General features: G+C 47.1%; 1 protein-coding gene across 2 annotated transcripts in view; it reads right to left on the bottom strand.

The window, feature by feature from the left end:
- Positions 1-23979, bottom strand: part of col16a1 (collagen, type XVI, alpha 1) — a 367062-nt gene that overhangs the window by 48132 nt on the left and 294951 nt on the right. For both annotated transcript variants that reach the window (XM_072548617.1, XM_072548616.1), the window contains exons 51-54: positions 23476-23529; positions 22287-22331; positions 19206-19259; positions 13499-13534 (exon numbers count right to left, since the gene is read on the bottom strand). In XM_072548617.1, the coding sequence (XP_072404718.1) occupies positions 13499-13534; positions 19206-19259; positions 22287-22331; positions 23476-23529 (189 nt within the window). The remainder of the gene's footprint in view (positions 1-13498; positions 13535-19205; positions 19260-22286; positions 22332-23475; positions 23530-23979) is intronic.

The raw sequence follows: 23979 nt of genomic DNA, 5'->3' as shown, positions 1-23979 counted from the left end.
CAAAGTGCTCCCCCACTGACACCTCAGTCACCTGCTCTGCCTTATTTCCCAAGAGTAGGTCAAGTTTTGCACCTTCTCTAGTAGGTACATCCAGAAAATTGTCTTGTACACACTTAAGAAATTCCTCTCCATCTAAACCTTTAACACGATGGCAGTTCCAGTCTATGTTTGGAAAGTTAAAATCCCCTACCATAACTACCCTATTATTCTTACAGATAGCTGAGATCTCCTTACAAGTTTGTTTCTCAATTTCCCCCTGACCATTGGGGGTCTATAATACAATCCCAATAAGTTGATCATCCCTTTCTTATTTCTCAGTTCCACCCAAATAAATCCCTTTATATATATTTCTGGGAATATCCTCCCTCAGCACAGCTGTAGTGCTATCCCTTATCAAAAACACCACTCCCCCTCCTCTCTTGCCTCCCTTTCTATCCTTCCTGTAGCATTTGTATCCTGGAACTGCCAGTCCTGCCCATCCCTGAGCCACGTTTCCGTAATTGCTATGAAATCCCAGTCCTAAGTTCCTAACCATGCCCTGAGTTCATTTGCTTTCCCTGTTAGGCCCCTTGCATTGAAATAAATGCAGTTTAATTTATTAGTCCTACCTTGTCCCTGCCTGCCCTGACTGTTTGACTCACTTCTGTTCTCACCTGTACCCGTCTCAGATCGATCTCTTTCCTCACTATCTCCCTGGGTCCCACCCCACCACCTTACTTGTTTAAATCCTCCCAAGCAGTTCCAGCAAATTTCCCTGCCATTATATTAGTCCCCTTCCAATTTAGGTGCAATCCGTCCTTCTTGTACAGGTCACTTCTACCCCAAAAGAGATTCCAATGATCTAAAAATGTGAATCTTTTTCCCATACACCAGCTCCTCAGCCATGCATTCATCTGCTCTATCCTCCTATTCCTGCCCTCACTAGCTTGTAGTACTGGAGTAATCCAGATATTACTACCCTTGAGGATCTCCTTTTTAAATTTCTGCCTAATTCTCTGAAATCTCCCTTCAGAATCTCAACCTTTCCCCTTCCTATATCATTGATTCCAATGTGGACAATGACCTCCTGCTGGCCCCTCTCCCCCATGAGAACATTCTGCACCCTCTCTGAGACATCCTTGATCCTGGCACCAGGGAAACAACACACCATTCTGCTTTTTCTCTGCTGGCCACAGAAACGTCTGTCTGTACCTCTGACTGCAGAATCCCCTAACACAAATGATCTCTTGGAAGCCGACGTACCCCTCGTTGCATTAGAGCCAGTCTCAATACCAGAAACCTGGCTGTTCGTGATACGCTCCCCTGAGAATCCATCACTCCCTACATTTTCCAAAACAGCATACCTGTTTGAAATGGGTATATCCACAAAAGACTCCTGCCCTAGGTGCCGACCTCTCTTACTCTTCCTGGTGTTAACCCATCTATGTGACTGTATCTGACACTTCCCCCCCCTTCCTATAAGTGCCATCCATCACATACTGTTGCTGTTGCAAATTCCTCATCGCTTCTATCTGTCTCTCCAACCAATTCACTCGATCTGATATGATTTGCATCCAACAGCATTTATGGCAGATATAATCCACAGTAACCCTTAAACTCTCTTTAAACTTCCACATCTGACAAGAAGTACGTATCACTGCAAAGGCCATTTTTGCTCCTTCACAATCTACAGACCCAGAAAATAACACCGTCTTATTCCTCTACTAACACTGCCCCAGGTTAAATTAATAGCTATGGCTTATATTTTAAGTTTAATCAAGAGATTTATCTCCAAAAACATATAATCAAGAAAGAATCCACTATACTCACTACTGCAGCCTTTCTCTTGGACAGACTTAAAACAACAATTAACTTATTTGATTCTGTGCTGTGAATTTCACCCAAACCGGTTCCTCCAAGATTAGTTGTGAATTTCACAGTTTGTTAATTTTCCCAGATGCACTCCGATGTCCAGAGATACACGAATTCAAACAGCAAAGGCGGTAACTGTGCAGGTTCTTTCTCTCTCTCTCTCTCTCTCTCCTGCACTGTCCTCACCATGTACTTCCTTTGTCTGCTCTTCTCCCTTTTAAACTGCTGTTGTTTTGACTTTATATTTCCAAAGTTTCAAAACAATGCAACAGCATATAAAACAGTAATTGCTGCTCCTGGAATTTGAGGAAATCACCTCCAACACCTAAAACACCTCAAAACAAGGAGCAGCTCTTACAGCCAGAAATTTTTCCCGTCCTCCATCTTGGATTACCCAGAATCTTGTGCTTCTGAAAATCATAATCCTACACAGATAAACTACCAAAGAGAGTAGCAGCAGAAAGGGAATCCATTTTGCTGAAATATTATCTAATTCCTGCAAACCTCCTCACAAACCAGTATGTTAAGTGTCTCGAAATCTCGATCAGTATCAGAAAACAGCCTGATCAGCTGCTTCCTCTGAGATACTCTTATTGAAATATGGTCTACATTAACACCTTTCACCTGTAACCCCTTGTACACTCTTCATGATCGTGGTGGAGAAGAATCGCTTATCATTGACCGTCAATGGGAGAAACTATCAATTCAATTCCAAATCTTTCTATTTTAAAAACTATGTTCGAATATCTGCACAAATCTACATGGACCCACCATACAACACAGCACTCATCTAGATAACATGACATCCACTATCTGTACGAAACAGCACAGCATCCACCGGCTGTCTGACCACGAGGTTCACTCTCTGTCCGACCATGAGGCTCACCCTCTGTCGGACATCGACGCTCACCCTCTGTCCGACCACGAAGCCCACCCTCTGTCCGACCACGATGCTCACCCTCTGTCCGAACACGAAGCCCACCCTCTGTCTGACTATGATGCCCACCCTCTGTCTGACCACGATGCTCACCCTCTGTCCGAACACGATGCCCACCCTCTGTCCGAACACGACGCTCACCCTCTGTCCGACTACGACGCTCACCCTCTGTCAGATCATGACGCTCACCCTCTGTCTGACCACAACACTCACAGTCTGTAAAATGTGACCCTTTTCTGTCCAACACCTGTCTGTACAACACAACACCCATCTATACAGCACAGTGCTCACCGTCTGTACAGCACAGTGCACACCGTCTGTACAGCACCCACCTATACAGCACAGTGCTCACTGTCTGTACAGCACAGTGCTCACCGTCTGTACAGCACCCACCTATACAGCACAGTGCTCACTGTCTGTACAGCACAGTGCTCACCGTCTGTACAGCACCCACCTATACAGCACAGTGCTCACCGTCTGTACAGCACAGTGCTCACCGTCTGTACAACACAGTGCTCACCGTCTGTACAACACCCACCTATACAGCACAGTGCTCACCGTCTATACAGCACAGTGCTCACCGTCTGAACAGCACAGTGCTCAGCGTCTGTACAACACCCACCTATACAGCACAGTGCTCACCGTCTGTACAACACCCAACTATACAGCACAGTGCTCACTGTCTGCGCAAGACCCACCTATACAGCACAGTGCTCAATGTCTGTATAACACCTACCTATACAGCACAGTGCTCACCGTCTGTCCAACAACCACCTATACAGCACAGTGCTCACCGTCTGTACAACACCCACCTATACAGCACAGTGCTCACTGTCTGTACAACACCCACCTATACAGCACAGTGCTCACTCTCTGTAAAACACAACACCCACCAATACAGCAGTGCTCACCGTCTGTACAGCACCCACCTATACAGCACAGTGCTCACTCTTTTCTTACAACACCCAACTATACAGCACAGTGCTCACTCTCTGCACAACACCCACCTGTACAGCACAGTGCTCACCGTCTGTACAAACACCCACCTATACAGCACAGTGCTCACTGTCTGTACAGCACAACACCCACCTATACAGCACAGTGCTCACTGTCTGTACAGCACAACACCCACCTATACAGCACAGTGCTCACTGTCTGCACAACACCCACCTATACAGAACAGTGCTCACTCTCTGCACAACACCCACCTATACAGCACAGTGCTCACTCTCTGTACAACACCCACCTATACAGCACAGTGCTCACTGTCTGTACCGCACAACACCCACATGTACAGTAGTGCTCACCATCTGTACAAAACCCACCTATACAGCACAGTGCTCACTGTGTGTACAGCAACTACCTATACAGCACAGTGCTCACTGTCTGTACAATATCCACCTATACAGCACAGTGCTCACTGTCTGTACAGCACAACACCCACCTATACAGCACAGTGCTCACCGTCCGCACAACACCCACCTATACAGCACAGTGCTCACCGTCTGTACAACACCTACCTATACAACACAGTGCTCACTGTCTGTACAACACCCACCTATACAGCACAGTGCTCACTGTCTGTACAACACCCACCTATACAGCACAATGCTCACTGTCTGTACAACACCCACCTATACAGCACAGTGCTCACTGTCTGCACAACACCCACCTATACAGCACAGTGCTCATTGTCTGTACAACACCCAGCTATACAGCTCAGTGCTCACCATCTGCACAACACCCACCTATACAGCACTGTGCTCACTGTCTGTACAGCACAGTGCTCACAGTCTGTACAGCACAGCACCTACCTGTACAGCAGAGTGCTCATTGTCTGTACAGCATCCACCTATACAGCACAGTGCTCACCGTCTGTACAACACCCACCTATACAGCACAGTGCTGACTGTCTGTACAACACCCACCTATACAGCACAGTGCTCACTCTCTGTAAAACACAACACCCACCAATACAGCAGTGCTCACCGTCTGTACAGCACCCACCTATACAGCACAGTGCTCACTGTCTGTACAGCACCCACCTATAGAGCACAGTGCTGACTCTCTGTACAACATCCACCTATACAGCACAGTGCTCACTGTCTATACAGCACAACACCCACCTATACAGCACAGTGCTCACTGTCTGTACAACACCCACCTATAGAGCACAGTGCTCACTGTCTGTACCGCACAACACCCACCTATACAGCACAGTGCTCACTGTCTGTACTGCACAACACCCACCTATACAGCACAATGCTCCCTGTCTGTACAATATCCACCTATACAGCACAGTGCTCACCGTCTGCACAACACCGACCTATACAGCACAGTGCTCACTGTCTGTACAGTACAACACCCACCTATACAGCACAGTGCTCAACGTCTGTACAACACCCAACTATACAACACAGTGCTCACCATCTGTACAACACCCACCAGTACAGCACAGTGCTCACTGTCTGTACAGAACAACACCCACCTATACAGCACAGTGCTCACCGTCTGTACAGCACAGTGCTCACCGTCTGTACAGCACAGTGCTCAGCGTCTGTACAACACAGTGCTCACCGTCTGTACAACACAGTGCTCACCGTCTGTACAACACAGTGCTCACCGTCTGTACAACACCCACCTATACAGCACAGTGCTCACCATCTGTACAACACCCAACTATACAGCACAGTGCTCACTGTCTGCGCAAGACACACCTGTACAGCACAGTGCTCAATGTCTGGACAACACCCACCTATACAGCACATTGCTCACCGTCTGTACAACACCCAACTATACAGCACAGTGCTCACTGTCTGCGCAAGATCCACATATACAGCACAGTGCTCAATGCCTGTACAACACCCACCTATACAGCACAGTGCTCACCGTCTGTACAACACCCACCTATATAGCACAGTGCACACCATCTGTACAACATCCACCTGTACAGCACAGTGCTCAAACTCTGTACAACATCCACCTATACAGCACAGTGCACACCGTCTGTACAACACCCACCTATACAGCACAGTGCTCACTGTCTGCACAACACCCACCTATACAGCACAGTGCTCACTGTCTGCACAGCACAACACCCACCTATACAGCACAGTGCTCACTGTCTGTACCGCACAACACCCACCTATACAGCACAGTGCTCACTCTCTGCACAACACCCACCTATACAGCACAGTGCACACCGTCTGTACAACACCCACCTATACAGCACAGTGCTCACTGTCTGCACAACACCCACCTATACAGCACAGTGCTCACTGTCTGTACAACACCCACCTATACAGCACAATGCTCACTGTCTGTACAACACCCACCTATACAGCACAGTGCTCACTGTCTGCACAACTCCCAGCTATACAGCACAGTGCTCACCATCTGTACAACACCCACCTATACAGCACAATGCTCACTGTCTGTACAGCACCCACCTATACACCACAGTGCTCATTGTCTGTACAACACCCAGCTATACAGCTCAGTGCTCACCATCTGCACAACATCCAACTATACAGCACAGTGCTCACTGTCTGTACAGCACAGTGCTCACTGTCTGTACAGCACAACACCCACCTATACAGCACAGTGCTCACCGTCTGTACAACACACACCTATACAGCACAGTGCTCACTGTCTGCGCAAGACCCACATATATAGCATAGTGCTCATTGTCTGTACAGCACCCACCTATACAGCACAGTGCTCACCGTCTGTACAACACCTACCTATACAGCACAGTGCACACCATCTGTACAACATCCACCTGTACAGCACAGTGCTCAAACTCTGCACAACATCCACCTATACAGCACAGTGCTCACTCTTTTCTTACAACACCCAACTATACAGCACAGTGCACACTCTCTGCACAACACCCACCTATACAGCAGTACTCACTGTCTGCACAACACCCACCTATACAGCACAGTGCACACCGTCTGTACAACACCCACCTATACAGCACAGTGCTCACTGTCTGCACAACTCCCAGCTATACAGCACAGTGCTCACCATCTGTACAACACCCACCTATACAGCACAATGCTCACTGTCTGTACAGCACCCACCTATACACCACAGTGCTCATTGTCTGTACAACACCCAGCTATACAGCTCAGTGCTCACCATCTGCACAACATCCAACTATACAGCACAGTGCTCACTGTCTGTACAGCACAGTGCTCACTGTCTGTACAGCACAACACCCACCTATACAGCACAGTGCTCACCGTCTGTACAACACACACCTATACAGCACAGTGCTCACTGTCTGCGCAAGACCCACATATATAGCATAGTGCTCATTGTCTGTACAGCACCCACCTATACAGCACAGTGCTCACCGTCTGTACAACACCTACCTATACAGCACAGTGCACACCATCTGTACAACATCCACCTGTACAGCACAGTGCTCAAACTCTGCACAACATCCACCTATACAGCACAGTGCTCACTCTTTTCTTACAACACCCAACTATACAGCACAGTGCACACTCTCTGCACAACACCCACCTATACAGCAGTACTCACTGTCTGCACAACACCCACCTATACAGCACAGTGCACACCGTCTGTACAACACCCACCTATACAGCACAGTGCTCACTCTCTGCACAACACCCACCTATACAGCACAGTGCTCACTGTCTGCACAGCACAACACCCACCTATACAGCACAGTGCTAACTGTCTGTACCGCACAACACCCACCTATACAGCACAGTGCTCACTCTCTGCACAACACCCACCTATACAGCACAGTGCACACCGTCTGTACAACACCCACCTATACAGCACAGTGCTCACTGCCTGCACAACACCCACCTATACAGCACAGTGCTCACTGTCTGCACAACACCCAGCTATACAGCTCAGTGCTCACTGTCTGTACAGCACCCACCTATACAGCACAGTGCTCATTGTCTGTACAACACCCAGCTATACAGCTCAGTGCTCACCATCTGCACAACATCCAACTATACAGCACAGTGCTCACTGTCTGTACAGCACAGTGCTCACTGTCTGTACAGCACAACACCCACCTATACAGCACAGTGCTCACCGTCTGTACAACACCCACCTATACAGCACAGTGCTCACAGTCTGCACAACACACACCTATACAGCACAGTGCTCACTGTCTGCGCAAGACCCACATATATAGCACAGTGCTCATTGTCTGTTCAGCACCCACCTATACAGCACAGTGCTCACCGTCTGTACAACACCTACCTATACAGCACAGTGCACACCATCTGTACAACATCCACCTGTACAGCACAGTGCTCAAACTCTGTTACAACATCCACCTATACAGCACAGTGCTCACTCTTTTCTTACAACACCCAACTATACAGCACAGTGCACACTCTCTGCACAACACCCACCTATACAGCAGTACTCACTGTCTGCACAACACCCACCTATACAGCACAGTGCACACCGTCTGTACAACACCCACCTATACAGCACAGTGCTCACTCTCTGCACAACACCCACCTATACAGCACAGTGCTCACTGTCTGTACAGCACAGTGCTCACTGTCTGTACAGCACAACACCTACCTATACAGCACAGTGGTCACTGCCTGTACAACACCCACCTATACAGCACAGTGCTCACTGTCTGTACCGCACAACACCCACGTATACAGCACAGTGCTCACTGTCTGTACTGCACAACACCCACCTATAGAGCACAGTGCTCACTGTCTGTACAACACCCACCTGTACAGCACAGTGCTCACCATCTGTACAAGACCCACCTTTTCAGCACAGTGCTCACTGTGTGTACAGCAACCACCTATACAGCACAGTGCTCACTGTCTGTACAGCACCCACCTATACAGCACAGTGCTCACTGTCTGTACAGCACCCACCTATGCAGCACAGTGCTCACTGTCTGTACAATATCCACCTATACAGTAGTGCTCACTGTCTGTACAACACCCACCTATACAGCACAGTGCTCACTCTCTGCACAACACCCACCTATACAGCACAGTGCTCACTGTCTGTACAACACCTACCTATACAACAAAGTGATCACTGTCTGTACAACACCCACCTATACAGCACAGTGCTCACTGTCTGTACAACACCCACCTATACAGCACAATGCTCACTGTCTGTACAACACCCACCTATACAGCACAGTGCTCACTGTCTGCACAACACCCACCTATACAGCACAGTGCTCACCATCTGTACAACACCCACCTATACAGCACAGTGCTCATTGTCTGTACAACACCCAGCTATACAGCTCAGTGCTCACCGTCTGCACAACACCGACCTATACAGCACAGTGCTCACTGTCTGTACAGTACAACACCCACCTATACAGCACAGTGCTCACCGTCTGTACAACACCCACCTATACAACACAGTGCTCACCATCTGTACAACACCCACCAGTACAGCACAGTGCTCACTGTCTGTAAAACACCCACCTATACAGTACAGTGCTCACTGTCTGTACAGAACCCACCTTTTCAGCACAGTGCTCACTGTCTGTACAACACCCAAATATACAGCACAATGCTCACTGTCTGTACAACACCCACCTATACAGCACAGTGCTCACTGTCTGCACAACACCCACCTATACAGCACAGTGCTCACCATCTGTACAACACCCAGCTATACAGCTCAGTGCTCACCATCTGCACAACACCCAACTATACAGCACAGTGCTCACTGTCTGTACAGCACAGTGCTCACTGTCTGTACAGCACAACACCCACCTATACAGCACGGTGCTCACCGTCTGTACAACACCCACCTATACAGCACAGTACTCACTGTCTGTACAACACCCTATACAGCACAGTGCTCACTGTCTGTACAACATCCACCTATACAGTACAGTGCTCACTGTCTGCACAACACCCACCAATACAGCACAGTGCTCACTGTCTGTACAGCACAACACCTACCTATACAGCACAGTGGTCACTGCCTGTACAACACCCACCTATACAGCACAGTGCTCACTGTCTGTACCGCACAACACCCACGTATACAGCACAGTGCTCACTGTCTGTACTGCACAACACCCACCTATACAGCACAGTGCTCACTGTCTGTACAATATCCACCTATACAGCACAGAGCTCTCCGTCTGCACAACACCGACCTATACAGCACAGTGCTCACTGTCTGTACAGTACAACACCCACCTATACAGCACAGTGCTCACCGTCTGTACAACACCCACCTATACAACACAGTGCTCACCATCTGTACAACACCCACCAGTACAGCACAGTGCTCACTGTCTGTAAAACACCCACCTATACAGCACAGTGCTCACTGTCTGTACAGAACAACACCCACCTATACAGCACAGTGCTCACCGTCTGTACAGCACAGTGCTCACCGCCTGAACAGCACAGTGCTCAGCGTCTGTACAACACAGTGCTCACCGTCTGTACAACACCCACCTGTACAGCACAGTGCTCATTGTCTGTACAACACCCAGCTATACAGCTCAGTGCTCACCATCTGCACAACACCCAACTATACAGCACAGTGCTCACTGTCTGTACAGCACAGTGCTCACTGTCTGTACAGCACAACACCCACCTATACAGCACGGTGCTCACCGTCTGTACAACACCCACCTATACAGCACAGTACTCACTGTCTGTACAACACCCTATACAGCACAGTGCTCACTGTCTGTACAACATCCACCTATACAGTACAGTGCTCACTGTCTGCACAACACCCACCAATACAGCACAGTGCTCACTGTCTGTACAGCACAACACCTACCTATACAGCACAGTGGTCGCTGCCTGTACAACACCCACCTATACAGCACAGTGCTCACTGTCTGTACCGCACAACACCCACGTATACAGCACAGTGCTCACTGTCTGTACTGCACAACACCCACCTATACAGCACAGTGCTCACTGTCTGTACAATATCCACCTATACAGCACAGTGCTCACCGTCTGCACAACACCGACCTATACAGCACAGTGCTCACTGTCTGTACAGTACAACACCCACCTATACAGGACAGTGCTCACCGTCTGTACAACACCCACCTATACAACACAGTGCTCACCATCTGTACAACACCCACCAGTACAGCACAGTGCTCACTGTCTGTAAAACACCCACCTATACAGTACAGTGCTCACTGTCTGTACAGAACAACACCCACCTATACAGCACAGTGCTCACCGTCTGTACAGCACAGTGCTCACCGTCTGTACAACACAGTGCTCACCGTCTGTACAACACCCACCTGTACAGCACAGTGCTCGCTGTCTGCGCAAGACACACCTATACAGCACAGTGCTCAATGTCTGGACAACACCCACCTATACAGCACATTGCTCACCGTACGTACAACACCCAACTATACAGCACAGTGCTCACTGTCTGCGCAAGATCCACATATACAGCACAGTGCTCAATGTCTGTACAACACCCACCTATACAGCACAGTGCTCACCGTCTGTACAACACCCAACTATACAGCACAGTGCTCACTGTCTGTACAACACCCACATATACAGCACAGTGCTCACTGTCTGTACAACACCCACCTATACAGCACAGTGCTCACTGTCTGCACAACACCCACCTATACAGCACAGTGCTCACGATCTGTACAACACCCACCTATACAGCACAGTGCTCACCGTCTGTACAGCACTCACCTATACAGCACAGTGCTCATTGTCTGTACAACACGTAGCTATACAGCTCAGTGCTCACCATCTGCACAACGCCCAACTATACAGCACAGTGCTCACTGTCTGCGCAAGATCCACATATATAGCACAGTGCTCAATGTCTGCACAACACCCACCTATACAGCACAGTGCTCACCGTCTGTACAACACCCACCTATACAGCACAGTGCTCACAGTCTGCACAAGACTCACATGTATAGCACAGTGCTCATTGTCTGTACAGCACCCACCTATACAGCACAGTGCTCACCGTCTGTACAACACCCACCTATACAGGACAGTGCACACCATCTGTACAACATCCACCTGTACAGCACAGTGCTCAAACTCTGTTACAACATCCACCTATACAGCACAGTGCTCACTCTTTTCTTACAACACCCAACTATACAGCACAGTGCACACTCTCTGCACAACACCCACCTATACAGCAGTACTCCCTGTCTGCACAACACCCACCTATACAGCACAGTGCACACCGTCTGTACAACACCCACCTATACGGCAGTGCTCACTCTCTGCACAACACCCACCTATACAGCACAGTGCTCACTGTCTGCACAGCACAACACCCACCTATACAGCACAGTGCTCACTGTCTGCACAGCACAACACCCACCTATACAGCACAGTGCTCACTGTCTGTACCGCACAACACCCACCTATACAGCACAGTGCTCACTCTCTGCACAACACCCACCTATACAGCACAGTGCTCACTGTCTGCACAGCACAACACCCACCTATACAGCACAGTGCTCACTGTCTGCACAGCACAACACCCACTTATAGAGCACAGTGCTCACTGTCTGTACCGCACAACACCCACCTATACAGCACAGTGTTCACTCTCTGCACACACCCACCTATACAGCACAGTGCTCACTCTCTGCACAACACCCACCTATACAGCACAGTGCACACCGTCTGTACAACACCCACCTATACAGCACAGTGCTCACTGTCTGCACAACACACACCTATACAGCACAGTGCTCACTGTCTGTACAGCTCAACACCCACCTATACAGCACAGTGCTCACTGTCTGTACCGCACAACACCCACCTGTACATCACAGTGCTCACCGTCTGTACAACACCCACCTATACAGCACAGTGCTCACTGTCTGCACAACACCCACCTATGCAGCACAGTGCTCACTGTCTGTACCGCACAACACCCACCTATACAGCACAGTGCTCACTGTCTGTACAATATCCACCTATACAGCACAGTGCTCACTGTCTGTACAACACCCACCTATACAGCACAGTGCTCACCATCTGCACAATACCCACCTTTACAGCACAGTGCTCACTGTCTGTACAGCACAACACCCACCTGTACAGCACAGTGCTCACCGTCTGTACAGCACCCACCTGTACAGCACAGTGCTCACTGTCTGTACAGCACAACACCCACCTATACAGCACAGTGCTCACCGTTTGTACAGCACAACACCCACCTATTCAGCACAGTGCTCACCGTCTGTACAGCACCCACCTATACAGCACATTGCTCACTGTCTGTACAATACCCACCTATACAGCACAGTGCTCACTGTCTGTACAGCACAACACCCACCTGTACAGCACAGTGCTCACCGTCTGTACAGCACCCACCTGTACAGCACAGTGCTCACTGTCTGTACAGCACAACACCCACCTATACAGCACAGTGCTCACCGTTTGTACAGCACAACACCCACCTATACAGCACAGTGCTCACCGTCTGTACAGCACAACACCCACCTGTACAGCACAGTGCTCACCGTCTGTACAACACCCACCTATACAGCACATTGCTCACTGTATGTACAACACCCACCTGTACAGCACAGTGCTCAATGTCTGTACAACACAACATCGACCATCTGTACAACATGGCACTGACTGTCTGTACAATACAGCACCCACTCCCTTTACAACACATTCAACAATCTGATCTACAGACATGTCAAGTCTCACTCACTGGCTGTCCTGGAAATCCGGGTTGTCCTTGGAATCCCTGGAAAAGAATACCAGGAGATTAGCTGTGGACATGAAAGTTTTACCATGTTGTCCCATGCTTTTAACATGATCATCGAAAGAACTTGTCCCTTTAGATCCCAATGTCCAGCAGCAATTGGCCCCAGTTCCTCACCACTGTCAGGTTCACCAGCTGTTGGATGGCAGCCAGGGTGGGATGTCGGTTTCTTTGCCCTCATTCTCACTTGTGGGTGAGAGGTAAAAGCCAGTGTTAGGAACAGTGGAGCAGGAGGAATGTTTTCAACTGGATCACTGCAGATTGGTACCTCAACTGCATTTACCCACTGTGAATAATACATGTTTTATTTACCAACCTCAGATTTGAAACTTTTGATTACCCTCATAGACTCCACAGCCTTTTGTGACAGAGTTCCAGATTTCACTTTTTTTAAAAATAACCTCATTACAAACAATTAACAGACATTGTCCACCAGGGGCAGTGTAACACTAACGAAAGGGTAGAGAATGGGGGAGAGGCTCATTCAAAATGAAATAGTGCACCCCAGCTCTAACGTTCACCACTCTCTAGATTTCACTACTGTTTGTGTGAGGATACCATGTGTCCCACTTCCAGGGAGTCCCCTGGTTTAGGCATGTCCAACTTACGAACGCTCGTATTTACGAGTGCGATCCCACACAAGGTATAATTTTAAAGACCTGGCAATATGAACATGTCCTGTACTTACAAACTGGGGAAGGTGGGACTATTACAAATTGGACGGTCTCCACCTGCACCAGAGTGGAATTAATATCCCTGGAGGAGTTTTTGCTACTGTAGTTGGGGAGGATTTAAACTAATGTGGCAGGGGGCTGGAAACCAGAAGAGTAGACAGCGAGGTGGAAACTGGAGACTGTAAGAATCATGAAGTGAGCATTAATAAGGGGAAGAGTAGGCAGAGAGCAGATGAACACAAAAGAACTGGTGGCCTGAAATGCAAATACTTTAATGCAAGGAGTATAGTGGGTAAGGCAGATGAACTTAGGGCTTGGATTGGTGCCTGGGAGTATGACGTTATTGCGATCACAGAGACTTGGTTGAAGGAAGGGCATGACTGGCAACTAAATGTTCCAGGATATAGATGCTTCAGACAGGACAGGAAGGGAAGTAAAAGGGGGAGAGGAGTTGCATTGCTGGTCAGCGATGATATCACGGCTGTGCTAAAGGAGGACACTGTGGAGGGCTTCAGTAGTGAGGCATTATGGGTGGAGCTGAGAAATAAGAAGGGTGCAGTTACATTGTATTACAGGCCTCCCAACACTGAGCGTGAGGTAGAAGAACAAATAGGTAAACAGATTATGGAAAGATGTAGAGGCAACAGGGTGGTGGTGATGGGAGATTTTAATTTTTCCAACATTGACTGGGATACACTTAGTGTCAGAGGTCCGGATGGGGCAGAATTTGTAAGAAGCGTCCAGGAGAGTTTGCTAGAGCAGTGTGTCAATAGTCCGACGAGGGAAGGGGCCATACTGGACCTGGTGTTGGAGAATGAGCCAGGCCAGATGCTGGAAGTTGCGGTGGGGGATTTCTTTGGGAACAGTGACCACATTTCTGTAAGTTTTAGAATACTCGTAGACAAAGATGAGAGTGGTCCTAAGGGAAGAGTATTAAACTGGGTCAAGGCCAGTTATATCAAAATTAGGCAGGAGCTGGGAAATGTGGATTGGACACAGCTATTTGAAGGGAAGTCTACATTTGATATGTGGGAGGCTTTCAACGATAGGTTAAAGATAGTGCAGGATAGGCAAGTCCCGTTGAAAGCAAAGGATAGGAAAGGCAAGATTCATGAACCATGGATGACAGGAGAAATTGTACGACTAGCCAAGAGGAAAAGGGAAGCGTACATAAGGTCCAGGCAGCTAAGAACAGAACGGGCCCTGGAGGAATATCAGGAGAGTAGGACCAATCTTAAATGAGGAATCAAACGGGCTAAAAGGGGTCATGAAATAGCTTTAGCGATCGGAATTAAGGAGAATCCCAAAGTCTTGTATTCGTATATAAGTAGTAAGCGGGTAATTAGAGAAATGATTGGTCCACTAAAGGATAAGGAAGGAAGGCTGTGTGTTGAACCTGAGAAAATGGGTGAGATTCGGAATGATTACTTTGCATCAGTGTTCACTGAGGAGAGGAATATGATGAATGTTGAGATTAGAGATAGAAGTTTGATTAGTCTGAAACACATTGACATAAGTAGACTAGATGTGCTGGGGAGGCTAGAGGTTATTAAGGTGGACAAATCCCCAGGACCGGATGGGATCTATCCCAGTTGCTGAATGAGGCAAGAGAAGAAATAGCTGGGGCCCTGACAAATATCTTTGTGGCATCCTTAAACAGAGGTGAGGTGCCGGAGGACTGGAGGGTTGCTCATGTTGTCCCCCTGTACAAGAAGGATAGTAGGGATATTCCAGGTAACTACAGACCAGTGAGCCTGACGTCAGTGGTGGGAAAGTTGTTGTAGAATGTACTGAGGGATAAAATCTATTTGTATTTAAAAAAGAATGGGCTTATCAGTGATAGGCAACATGGTTTTGTGTGGGGGAGGTTGTGCCTTACCAACTTAATAGAGTTTTTTAAGGAAGTGACCAAGTTGATAGATGAAGGAAGGGCTATAGGTGTCACGTACGTGGACTTTAGTAAGGCGTTTGAAAGGTTCCCCATGGTAAACTAATGGAGAACGTGATGTCTCATGGTGTGCAGGGTGTTCTAGCTAGGTGGATAAAGAACTGGTTGAGCAACAGGAGACAGAGAGTAGTAGTTGAAGGGAGTTTCTCGAAATGGAGAAAGGTGACCAGTGGTGTTCCACAGGGGTCAGTGTTGGGGCCACTGTTGTTTGTAATATACATAAATGATCTGGAAGAGGGCACTGTTGGTCTGATCAGCAAGTTTGCAGATGACACAAAGATTGGTGGAGTAGCAGAAAGCATAAGGGACTGTCAGAGAATACAGGAGGATATAGATAGACTGGAGAGTTGGGTGGAGAAATAGCAGACGGAGTTCAATCCAGGCAAATGTGAGGTGATGCATTTTGGGAAGTCTAATTCTAGAGCGAATCATACAGTAAACGGAAGAGCCTTGGGAAAAGTTGATGAGCAGAGAGATCTGGAAGTGCAGGTCCATTATATCCTGAAGGTTGTGCACAGGTGGATAGAGTGGTCAAGAAGGCATATAGTATGCTTGCCTTCATTGGACGGGGTATTGAGTATAAGAACTGGCAGATCATGTTAAAATTGTACAAATGTTGGTTCGGCCACATTTAGAATACTGTGTACAGTTCTGGGCGCCACATTACCAAAAGGATGTGGACGCTTTGGAGAGGGTGCAGGGAAGGTTTATCAGGACGTTGCCTGGTATGGAAGGTGCTAGCTATGAAGAGAGGTTGAGTAGGTTAGGTTTGTTTTTATTAGAAACAAAGAGATTGAGGGGGGACCTGATTGAGGTTTACAAAATGATGAAGGGTATAGACAGGGTGGATAGAGACAAGCTTTTTCCCAGGGTGAAGGATTCAATAACGAGAGGTCACGCTTTCAAGGTGATGAGGTGGAAAGTTTAAGGGGGATACACGCAGCAAATACTTTACACAGAGGGTGGTAGGTGCCTGGAACGCGTTGCCAGCAGAGGTAGTAGAGGCAGGTATGGTAGATTCATTTAAGATGTATCTGGACAGATGCATGGGTAGGTGGGGAGCAGAGGGATACAGATGCTCAGGAATTGGGTGACAGGTTTAGACAGTGGATTTGGATCGGCTCAGGCTTGGAGGGCCGAAGGGCCTGTTCCTGGGCTGTAAATTTTCTTGGTTCAAACTGCTGCTTTTGATTGTTCTGCATTGTGTTCCAACTTGCATACAAATCAACTCATGAGTGTACTCAGGAATGGGACCCAGGACTGGGGACGGCCTGTATGCCCCTTGTTGTGGTAAAAGAACATCCTTTTGCTCTGGGATATAGCCACTTCTGAGTAAAGTTTAACTCATTAACACGTGGTGTGTTTCAGAGCCTGTCAGAAGGTTGGCTTTCTCTGTGTGAATGTCACTATAACTGAGTATGGGCTATTGAGGTGAAAGAGTACTTTAGACCAAGTTGATAGTTGGAAGATTAACAGAAATTGCTGGAGAAACTCAGCAGGTCTGGCAGCATCTAGAGAGAAATCAGAGTTAACATTTCAAATCCAGTGACTGTTCTTGAGAACTGATAACATATAGGAAAAAGTAGTATTTACGTTGGTGAGAGAGAGAGAGAGAGGAGCAAAGGGACTGTGCAAGGCTTCAGACACACCTTTCACATGAACCTGTACTTCACTCCATCTAGTCGTGTTCACAGTGTGGTCCCCTCTATAATGGGGAGATGAAACACAGGCTAGGTGTCCGTTTTGGAGAATACCTTTGGTCTGTAAAAATAACCCTGTGCTACACATTATGCTGCTTCATCATGCCCCCGTGTGCCCAGGCTAACATTGCGATGCAGACCTGCTGCACTGCTCCACTGAACTTGAACATGAGCTTGAAGAACAGAACTTCATTTTCTGCTTGGGGACCCTGCAGCCTTTAGGGTTTAACCTTGAGTTCAATAACTTTGCAGCCTGACTGCATCCTTCCATGTTTTTTTACCCTTTCCCCATCCCAGGTCCTGTCATGTCACAGATTGCTTTCAGCATAGCTTACCCATTCTATCCTACTCTCAGCTTCCAGTATCAATAACCCAGCTTCTCTCTCTCCTGTCCCATTAGCAATAATCCCATGATTCACCTTCCCCTTTCATATCTCTCTCTCCGGGTTCTACCTCTACCTATCCACTCGCCTCTTCTCCCAAGACCCCCAACCTCGTCTCCAGCGTAAATAACGCTTTTTCTTAGCTACTATCAGTTCGCAAGAAGAGTCAAATGACTGGAAATGTTAACTCTGTTTTTGTTACAGATTTCCAGCAATCTCAGTTCTTTGGTGTATTCTCATAGTTGGAAGCTCTGGAAAGCCTGGTAAGAAGAAATGACACACTGTGACCAAGATCTTCAGCAGGAGATTGTCATCAGTGCTGACACTGTAGGTTAAAACACAGCGCACGGGATCCAGGAGTTTCTAACCAACAATCCATTGGATTGGTTGGCCACTAGAATTTTGAAGTGGAAGAATTTAGCTACAAGTCTATCCAAGATTGAAGCTTTATTCATTCATGGGTTGTGGGCATTGCATTTATTGCTCAAAGATCAATTAAGAGACAACCACATGGTTGTGGGTCTGGAATCACAGGAAGGCCAGACCAGATGAGGATGGCAGTTTCCTTTCCTAGAGAACATTAGTCCCCTTGATAGGCTTTCATTACAGTAGACAGTGGTTAAATGGTCACCACTAGGCCAGCTCTAGAATTTACTCTGCAATTCAAATGTCCCCATCTACCATAGTGGATTTGAAACAGATCTCTAGAACATTAGCCCAGGATTGTCGGTCTCTAATCTTGTGACAAGGGCATGGTGCCATCACCTCTCCTAAACCAGTAAAACAGCTAGGAGAAGCATACTGGCACCACTTGTATATTTCCAAATGGAACTCCAGTAGAACTGATATGCTCATTTTCAAGTATTACTGGCTAATGTTTTACTGCTGCTTTTCCCTCTGGGAGATCAGTTCAGGAGAGTCAAAATCACAACTGGAAGCATCACTTACTTGATCTCCCTTTTCTCCTCGTGAACCAGGTAATCCTGTGCCACCTTTGGGGCCCTATCAAGAAAAAATAAGAAGGGTTTCACATCATGGATGATAATACAGCTGTGACTCAGTGGTAGAATCCCTGTCTCTGGCTTCAAGTCCCATTCCGGATACTTGAGCAGAAGATCAAAGCTGTTTCCAGTGCAATACTGAGGGAGTGCGAACTCTGAGAGGTGCTGTCTTTTCAGTGAAATGTTAAACTAAGGCCTTTACACAGACAATATAGATCCATAATGCAAAAACAGCATCTCCATGTTAATCATTACCCCTGATTAGATTAGATTAGATTACTTACAGTGTGGAAACAGGCTCTTCGGCCCAACAAGTCCACTCTGACCCGCCGAAGCGCAACCTACCCATTCCCCTACACTTACCCCTTTACCTAACACCACGGGCAATTTAGCACAGCCAATTCACCTGACGTGCACATCAGGTGAATTGAGGCAACCCACGCAGATACGGGGAGAATATGCAAACTCCACACAGTCAGTCGCCTGAGTTGGGAATTGAATCCGGGTCTCTGGTGCTGTGAGGCAGCAGTGCTAACCACTGTGCCACCGTGCCGCCCACAAAGTAAGATAACAAAATAGGTGGTGTGGGTGAAGGGGTGGTCCTCAGGCCTATCTGTACGGTATTCCCATCTGTTCTACTGCCTCCAATACCCTATCAGTGCATTTGGAGGTTTGACTGGAAGCCAGTTTTCTTGCTGAATCAGAGCCAGGGAATCGGTGAAGAGAACCTGCCAAATCTTTTTAACTTGTGCTGCCACTGGGTTATCCAATCCAGGGCCTCGGCATGTTCCCAGTTCCCAAATAGCTTTTCCCCAAGAACACCACTGAGGTATTGCAACTCCTTGCCCCTGTATCATGTAACAGGATAGTTGTACCCGATCTGATGATTAAAACATTGATAAAATATCCAGATTTAGACTTGGCGTCTGGATACACTGAATTAGGAAATAAAATTGTGTTTGGGATATAAAGATGCTACAAGGTAATGTCTTGAGACAATAGATTTCGAATTGTGTCCAAATCTTTTCAGGGTGCATGCTCTCAGCTACATTTGTGGGGAAGTTTGCTGCAGATGTGGCCTAGTCCTCTCTCTCCATGGCTCAGTGTTACAAGGTCGGAGAAGGTCAGGCCTCACCCTTTTACTTCTGAAACCCAGAGGTTGTGCTTATGGTCCAGAGGCATTGCCTTTGTAGCGCAGACTGACACGACAGCGCCATTGAGACAATTTGACATGTTAAATGAGGTCAAAACCTCACCTTGTGCTATTTCAACAGCAAATGAGCTGTTGCCTTTCTCTGTATAACATTGACAATAACAATTCAGCAGTAATTTAGAACATAGAACATCGAAAAATACAGCGCAGTACAGGCCCTTCGGCCCTCGATGTTGCGCCGACCGAAGCCTACCTAACCTACACTAGCCCAATAACCTCCATATGCTTGTCCAATGCTCGCTTAAATGACCATAAAGAGGGAGAGTCCACCACTGCTACTGGCAGGGCATTCCATGAACTCACAACCCGTTGAGTAAAGAATCTACCCCTAACATCTGTCCTATATCTACCACCCCTTAATTTAAAGCTGTGTCCCCTAGTAACAGCTGACTTCATTAGCGGAAAAAGGTTCTCACTGTCAACCCTATCTAAACCCCTAATCATCTTGTACACCTCTATCAAATCTCCCCTAAACCTTCTTTTCTCCAATGAGAAAAGTCCCAAGTGCCTCAGCCTTTCCTCATACGACCTTCCTACCATGCCAGGCAACATCCTGGTAAACCTCCTCTGCACTCGTTCCAATGCCTCCACATCCTTCCTATAGTATGGCGACCAAAACTGCACACAATACTCCAGATGAGGCCGCACCGGAGTCTTATACAACTGCAACATGACCTCAGGACTCCAGAACTCAATTCCTCTACCAATAAAGCCCAGTACACCATATGCCTTCTTCACAGCACTATTTACCTGGGTGGCAACTTTCAAAGATCTGTGTACATGGACACCAAGGTCCCTCTGCTCATCCACACTACCAAGTAGTCTACCATTAGCACAGTAATCCACCTTCTTGTTACTCCTACCAAAGTGAATGACTTCACACTTAGCTACATTAAATTCCATTTGCCACCTTACTGCCCAGCTCTGCAACTTATCTATATCGCGCTGTAACCTGCCACATCCTTCTTCGCTGTCCACAACTCCACCGACTTTTGTGTCATCCGCAAACTTGCTCACCCAGCCTTCAAGCCCCTCCTCCAGGTCATTTATAAAAATGACAAACAGCAATGGTCCCAAAACAGATCCTTGTGGAACACTGCTAGTAACTGCGTTCCAAGATGAACCTATACCATCAACTACTATCCTCTGTCTCCTTCCAGCCAGCCAATTCCTAATCCAAACCTCTAATGCACCCTCAATGCCATACCTCTGTAGTTTTTGCATTAGCCTGCCATGGGGTACCTTATTGATAATTTGTTTGCTGTGAAATACTTTGGGACGTTGTGAAGATGTTAACAGGGCTTAAAAAATCAAAGTTCATTCTTGGGTTTTAAAAGTCAGTGACATGTCTGGGATGGGGCTTCAGTCACTGACAGACCCCCATTATCCTAACCCACATGTTCAAACTTCTTTAGGAAGCTTGAAGAGCCAGTACAAACAGGAAATCTCATTCTGAGGGGACTGAGAGGGGACATTCAATGCTGAGTCCACCCTCTTATCTTAATATCCTGGAGACTGGGCTAAATATCACACGCTTTCAACAGTGAATAACAGAATATCTGCCTTGGTATGAGATTTACATTGGGTGTTTTTAACAGCTACCTCATTTATGAAATGTTTCCTATTGGCTCATTCTGCACTGTCCACCACTCAGCTCGATAGTCAGTACCTTTGACTTGCCCAGTACGGCTGGTTTAATTCAATAGAGCACTGGAACTAGCTGGCTTCCCTCTTTGACCCATTTTTAAATCTCTGATCTAGCTTGTAGTTTATTACTGATCTGTCAATATTCAATGGATTTCAGAAGATACTCACCACTGGGCCCGATGGGCCTTGGGGACCAGGGATACCAGGAGGGCCCTGCAGGAGAGAACAAAATAAATGGGAAGCTGTCAATCAGATTGGAGGGTAGAAATAGGTGGCTAACAAATGAAGCAACTGACTCCTGACTGGCTGAGAGAAAGAATTCTTGAGAGAGGAGATGCTGCTCCCAGCTAACACTACATATTAATCCTATAAAGTTTTAAAATGTTTCAAGTGAATAAACTGCTTGAACTAATTTAGAATCTACAACTATCTCTACTCTACATTGAGAAAAGTAATAGATTCAAACATCGAGAAAGACCAACATCTGTTATCCATTCCCTTATTGTCCTTGATTTACTAGTCCTTCCAGAGGGCCATTCAGAGCCAATCACAATGTTGTGGGCCTGGAGTTACATGGATAGTAGGTCGGGTAGAAATGTCAGATTTCCCTCCCTGAAGGACATTAGAGAACCAGACATGTTTTTGAAACAAATGACGGTAGATGTTGTCACAATGACCAAAACGAGCTTTGGGAGTCCAGATTTATTATGAATTTGAGTTTCCCGGTGGGATTTGAACCCCAGTCCCCTCAGCATTAGCCGGAGTATCTGGATTACTAGTTGAATGATGTTTCTGTTTCACCACCATTTCACCACAGTATTCAGCATGAAACATTCTCATACCAGGGGCCAAATAGGTTGGATCCTGCGTTGGGAAGATATGAACGCACCACGTTGCTTAAACAGGTTGGTCAGGCCTGTAAGATGGTGTCAGGTTAGCTATTGGTCCATTTACACTGAGAGTCCAGTTGCTGCATTCTTAAATAAGATCCTGACTTGGCTAACCAGAAACACTGCCTGTCTTGACCAATTACCACTTTTTCCCCAAGAGGTTGCAATCATGAAGTTGCATAGGGTCAAGCATTCTCTGTACATTATCCTGCTACTCATAGCAAGCATTAAGCAACCTGACCAGAAACCCCTATGTTCCTTTTTCACTTCCAGTAGGAGAAGATATCTTTCCTCTGCATCTTCGAAAACAAAATACGAGGCAGAGAGAGAGAAACAAAAAGAATGTCTGAGAGGAATATGTGACAGAATGAGAAACACAGTTTAAAACACATTTAGTTCAAGAAATGCTGTGGGAACAGAGTCGGCTGCCACAGATTGTTGGTCCATATTTCTAATTTTGGTCTTACCGACTCGCCTTTCTCTCCAGGAGGACCCGAATAGCCCCGCTCTCCTTTAAGGCCCTGAAAGAAAGTCAGGAATGTGTGTATGGGGGTATCTTTCACATGGCAGTATTCAGGAATGAGCGAAGTTTACTCCATAAACTGATTGACCATGCAACACAAAGACATCTTGACATTATCACGTAAGATCTATAGCTACTTGGCAACCACAATCCCCAAAGCTCATATTGTCATTGTCAAGAGAGTGTGAGCGTGACATCAGTTTGATAATATAACCATCAGCCATTTTAATGATTACAGAACAAATTGTTGCACAATGTACAAATGTTCTCAGTATTGGACAACAGCTGATTAGCTATTGAGAAAACCTTGTATCTTTTCAGTCCTCTTCTAACTCTTCCTTTTCTCACATGAGGCACCTGACCATAATCCAATCAGTGACATTGTTCATCATTTAAGCCATATATAGATATGACTCCATGTCTTCCCTCAATCTTTCCTTAGCTTCTA

The sequence above is a fragment of the Chiloscyllium punctatum genome, chromosome 27 (genome assembly GCF_047496795.1).
Source record: "Chiloscyllium punctatum isolate Juve2018m chromosome 27, sChiPun1.3, whole genome shotgun sequence".
Lineage (NCBI taxonomy): Eukaryota > Metazoa > Chordata > Chondrichthyes > Orectolobiformes > Hemiscylliidae > Chiloscyllium > Chiloscyllium punctatum.
Note: the sequence above shows the minus strand (reverse complement) of the source record. Positions and strands in the feature narration are given on the sequence as shown.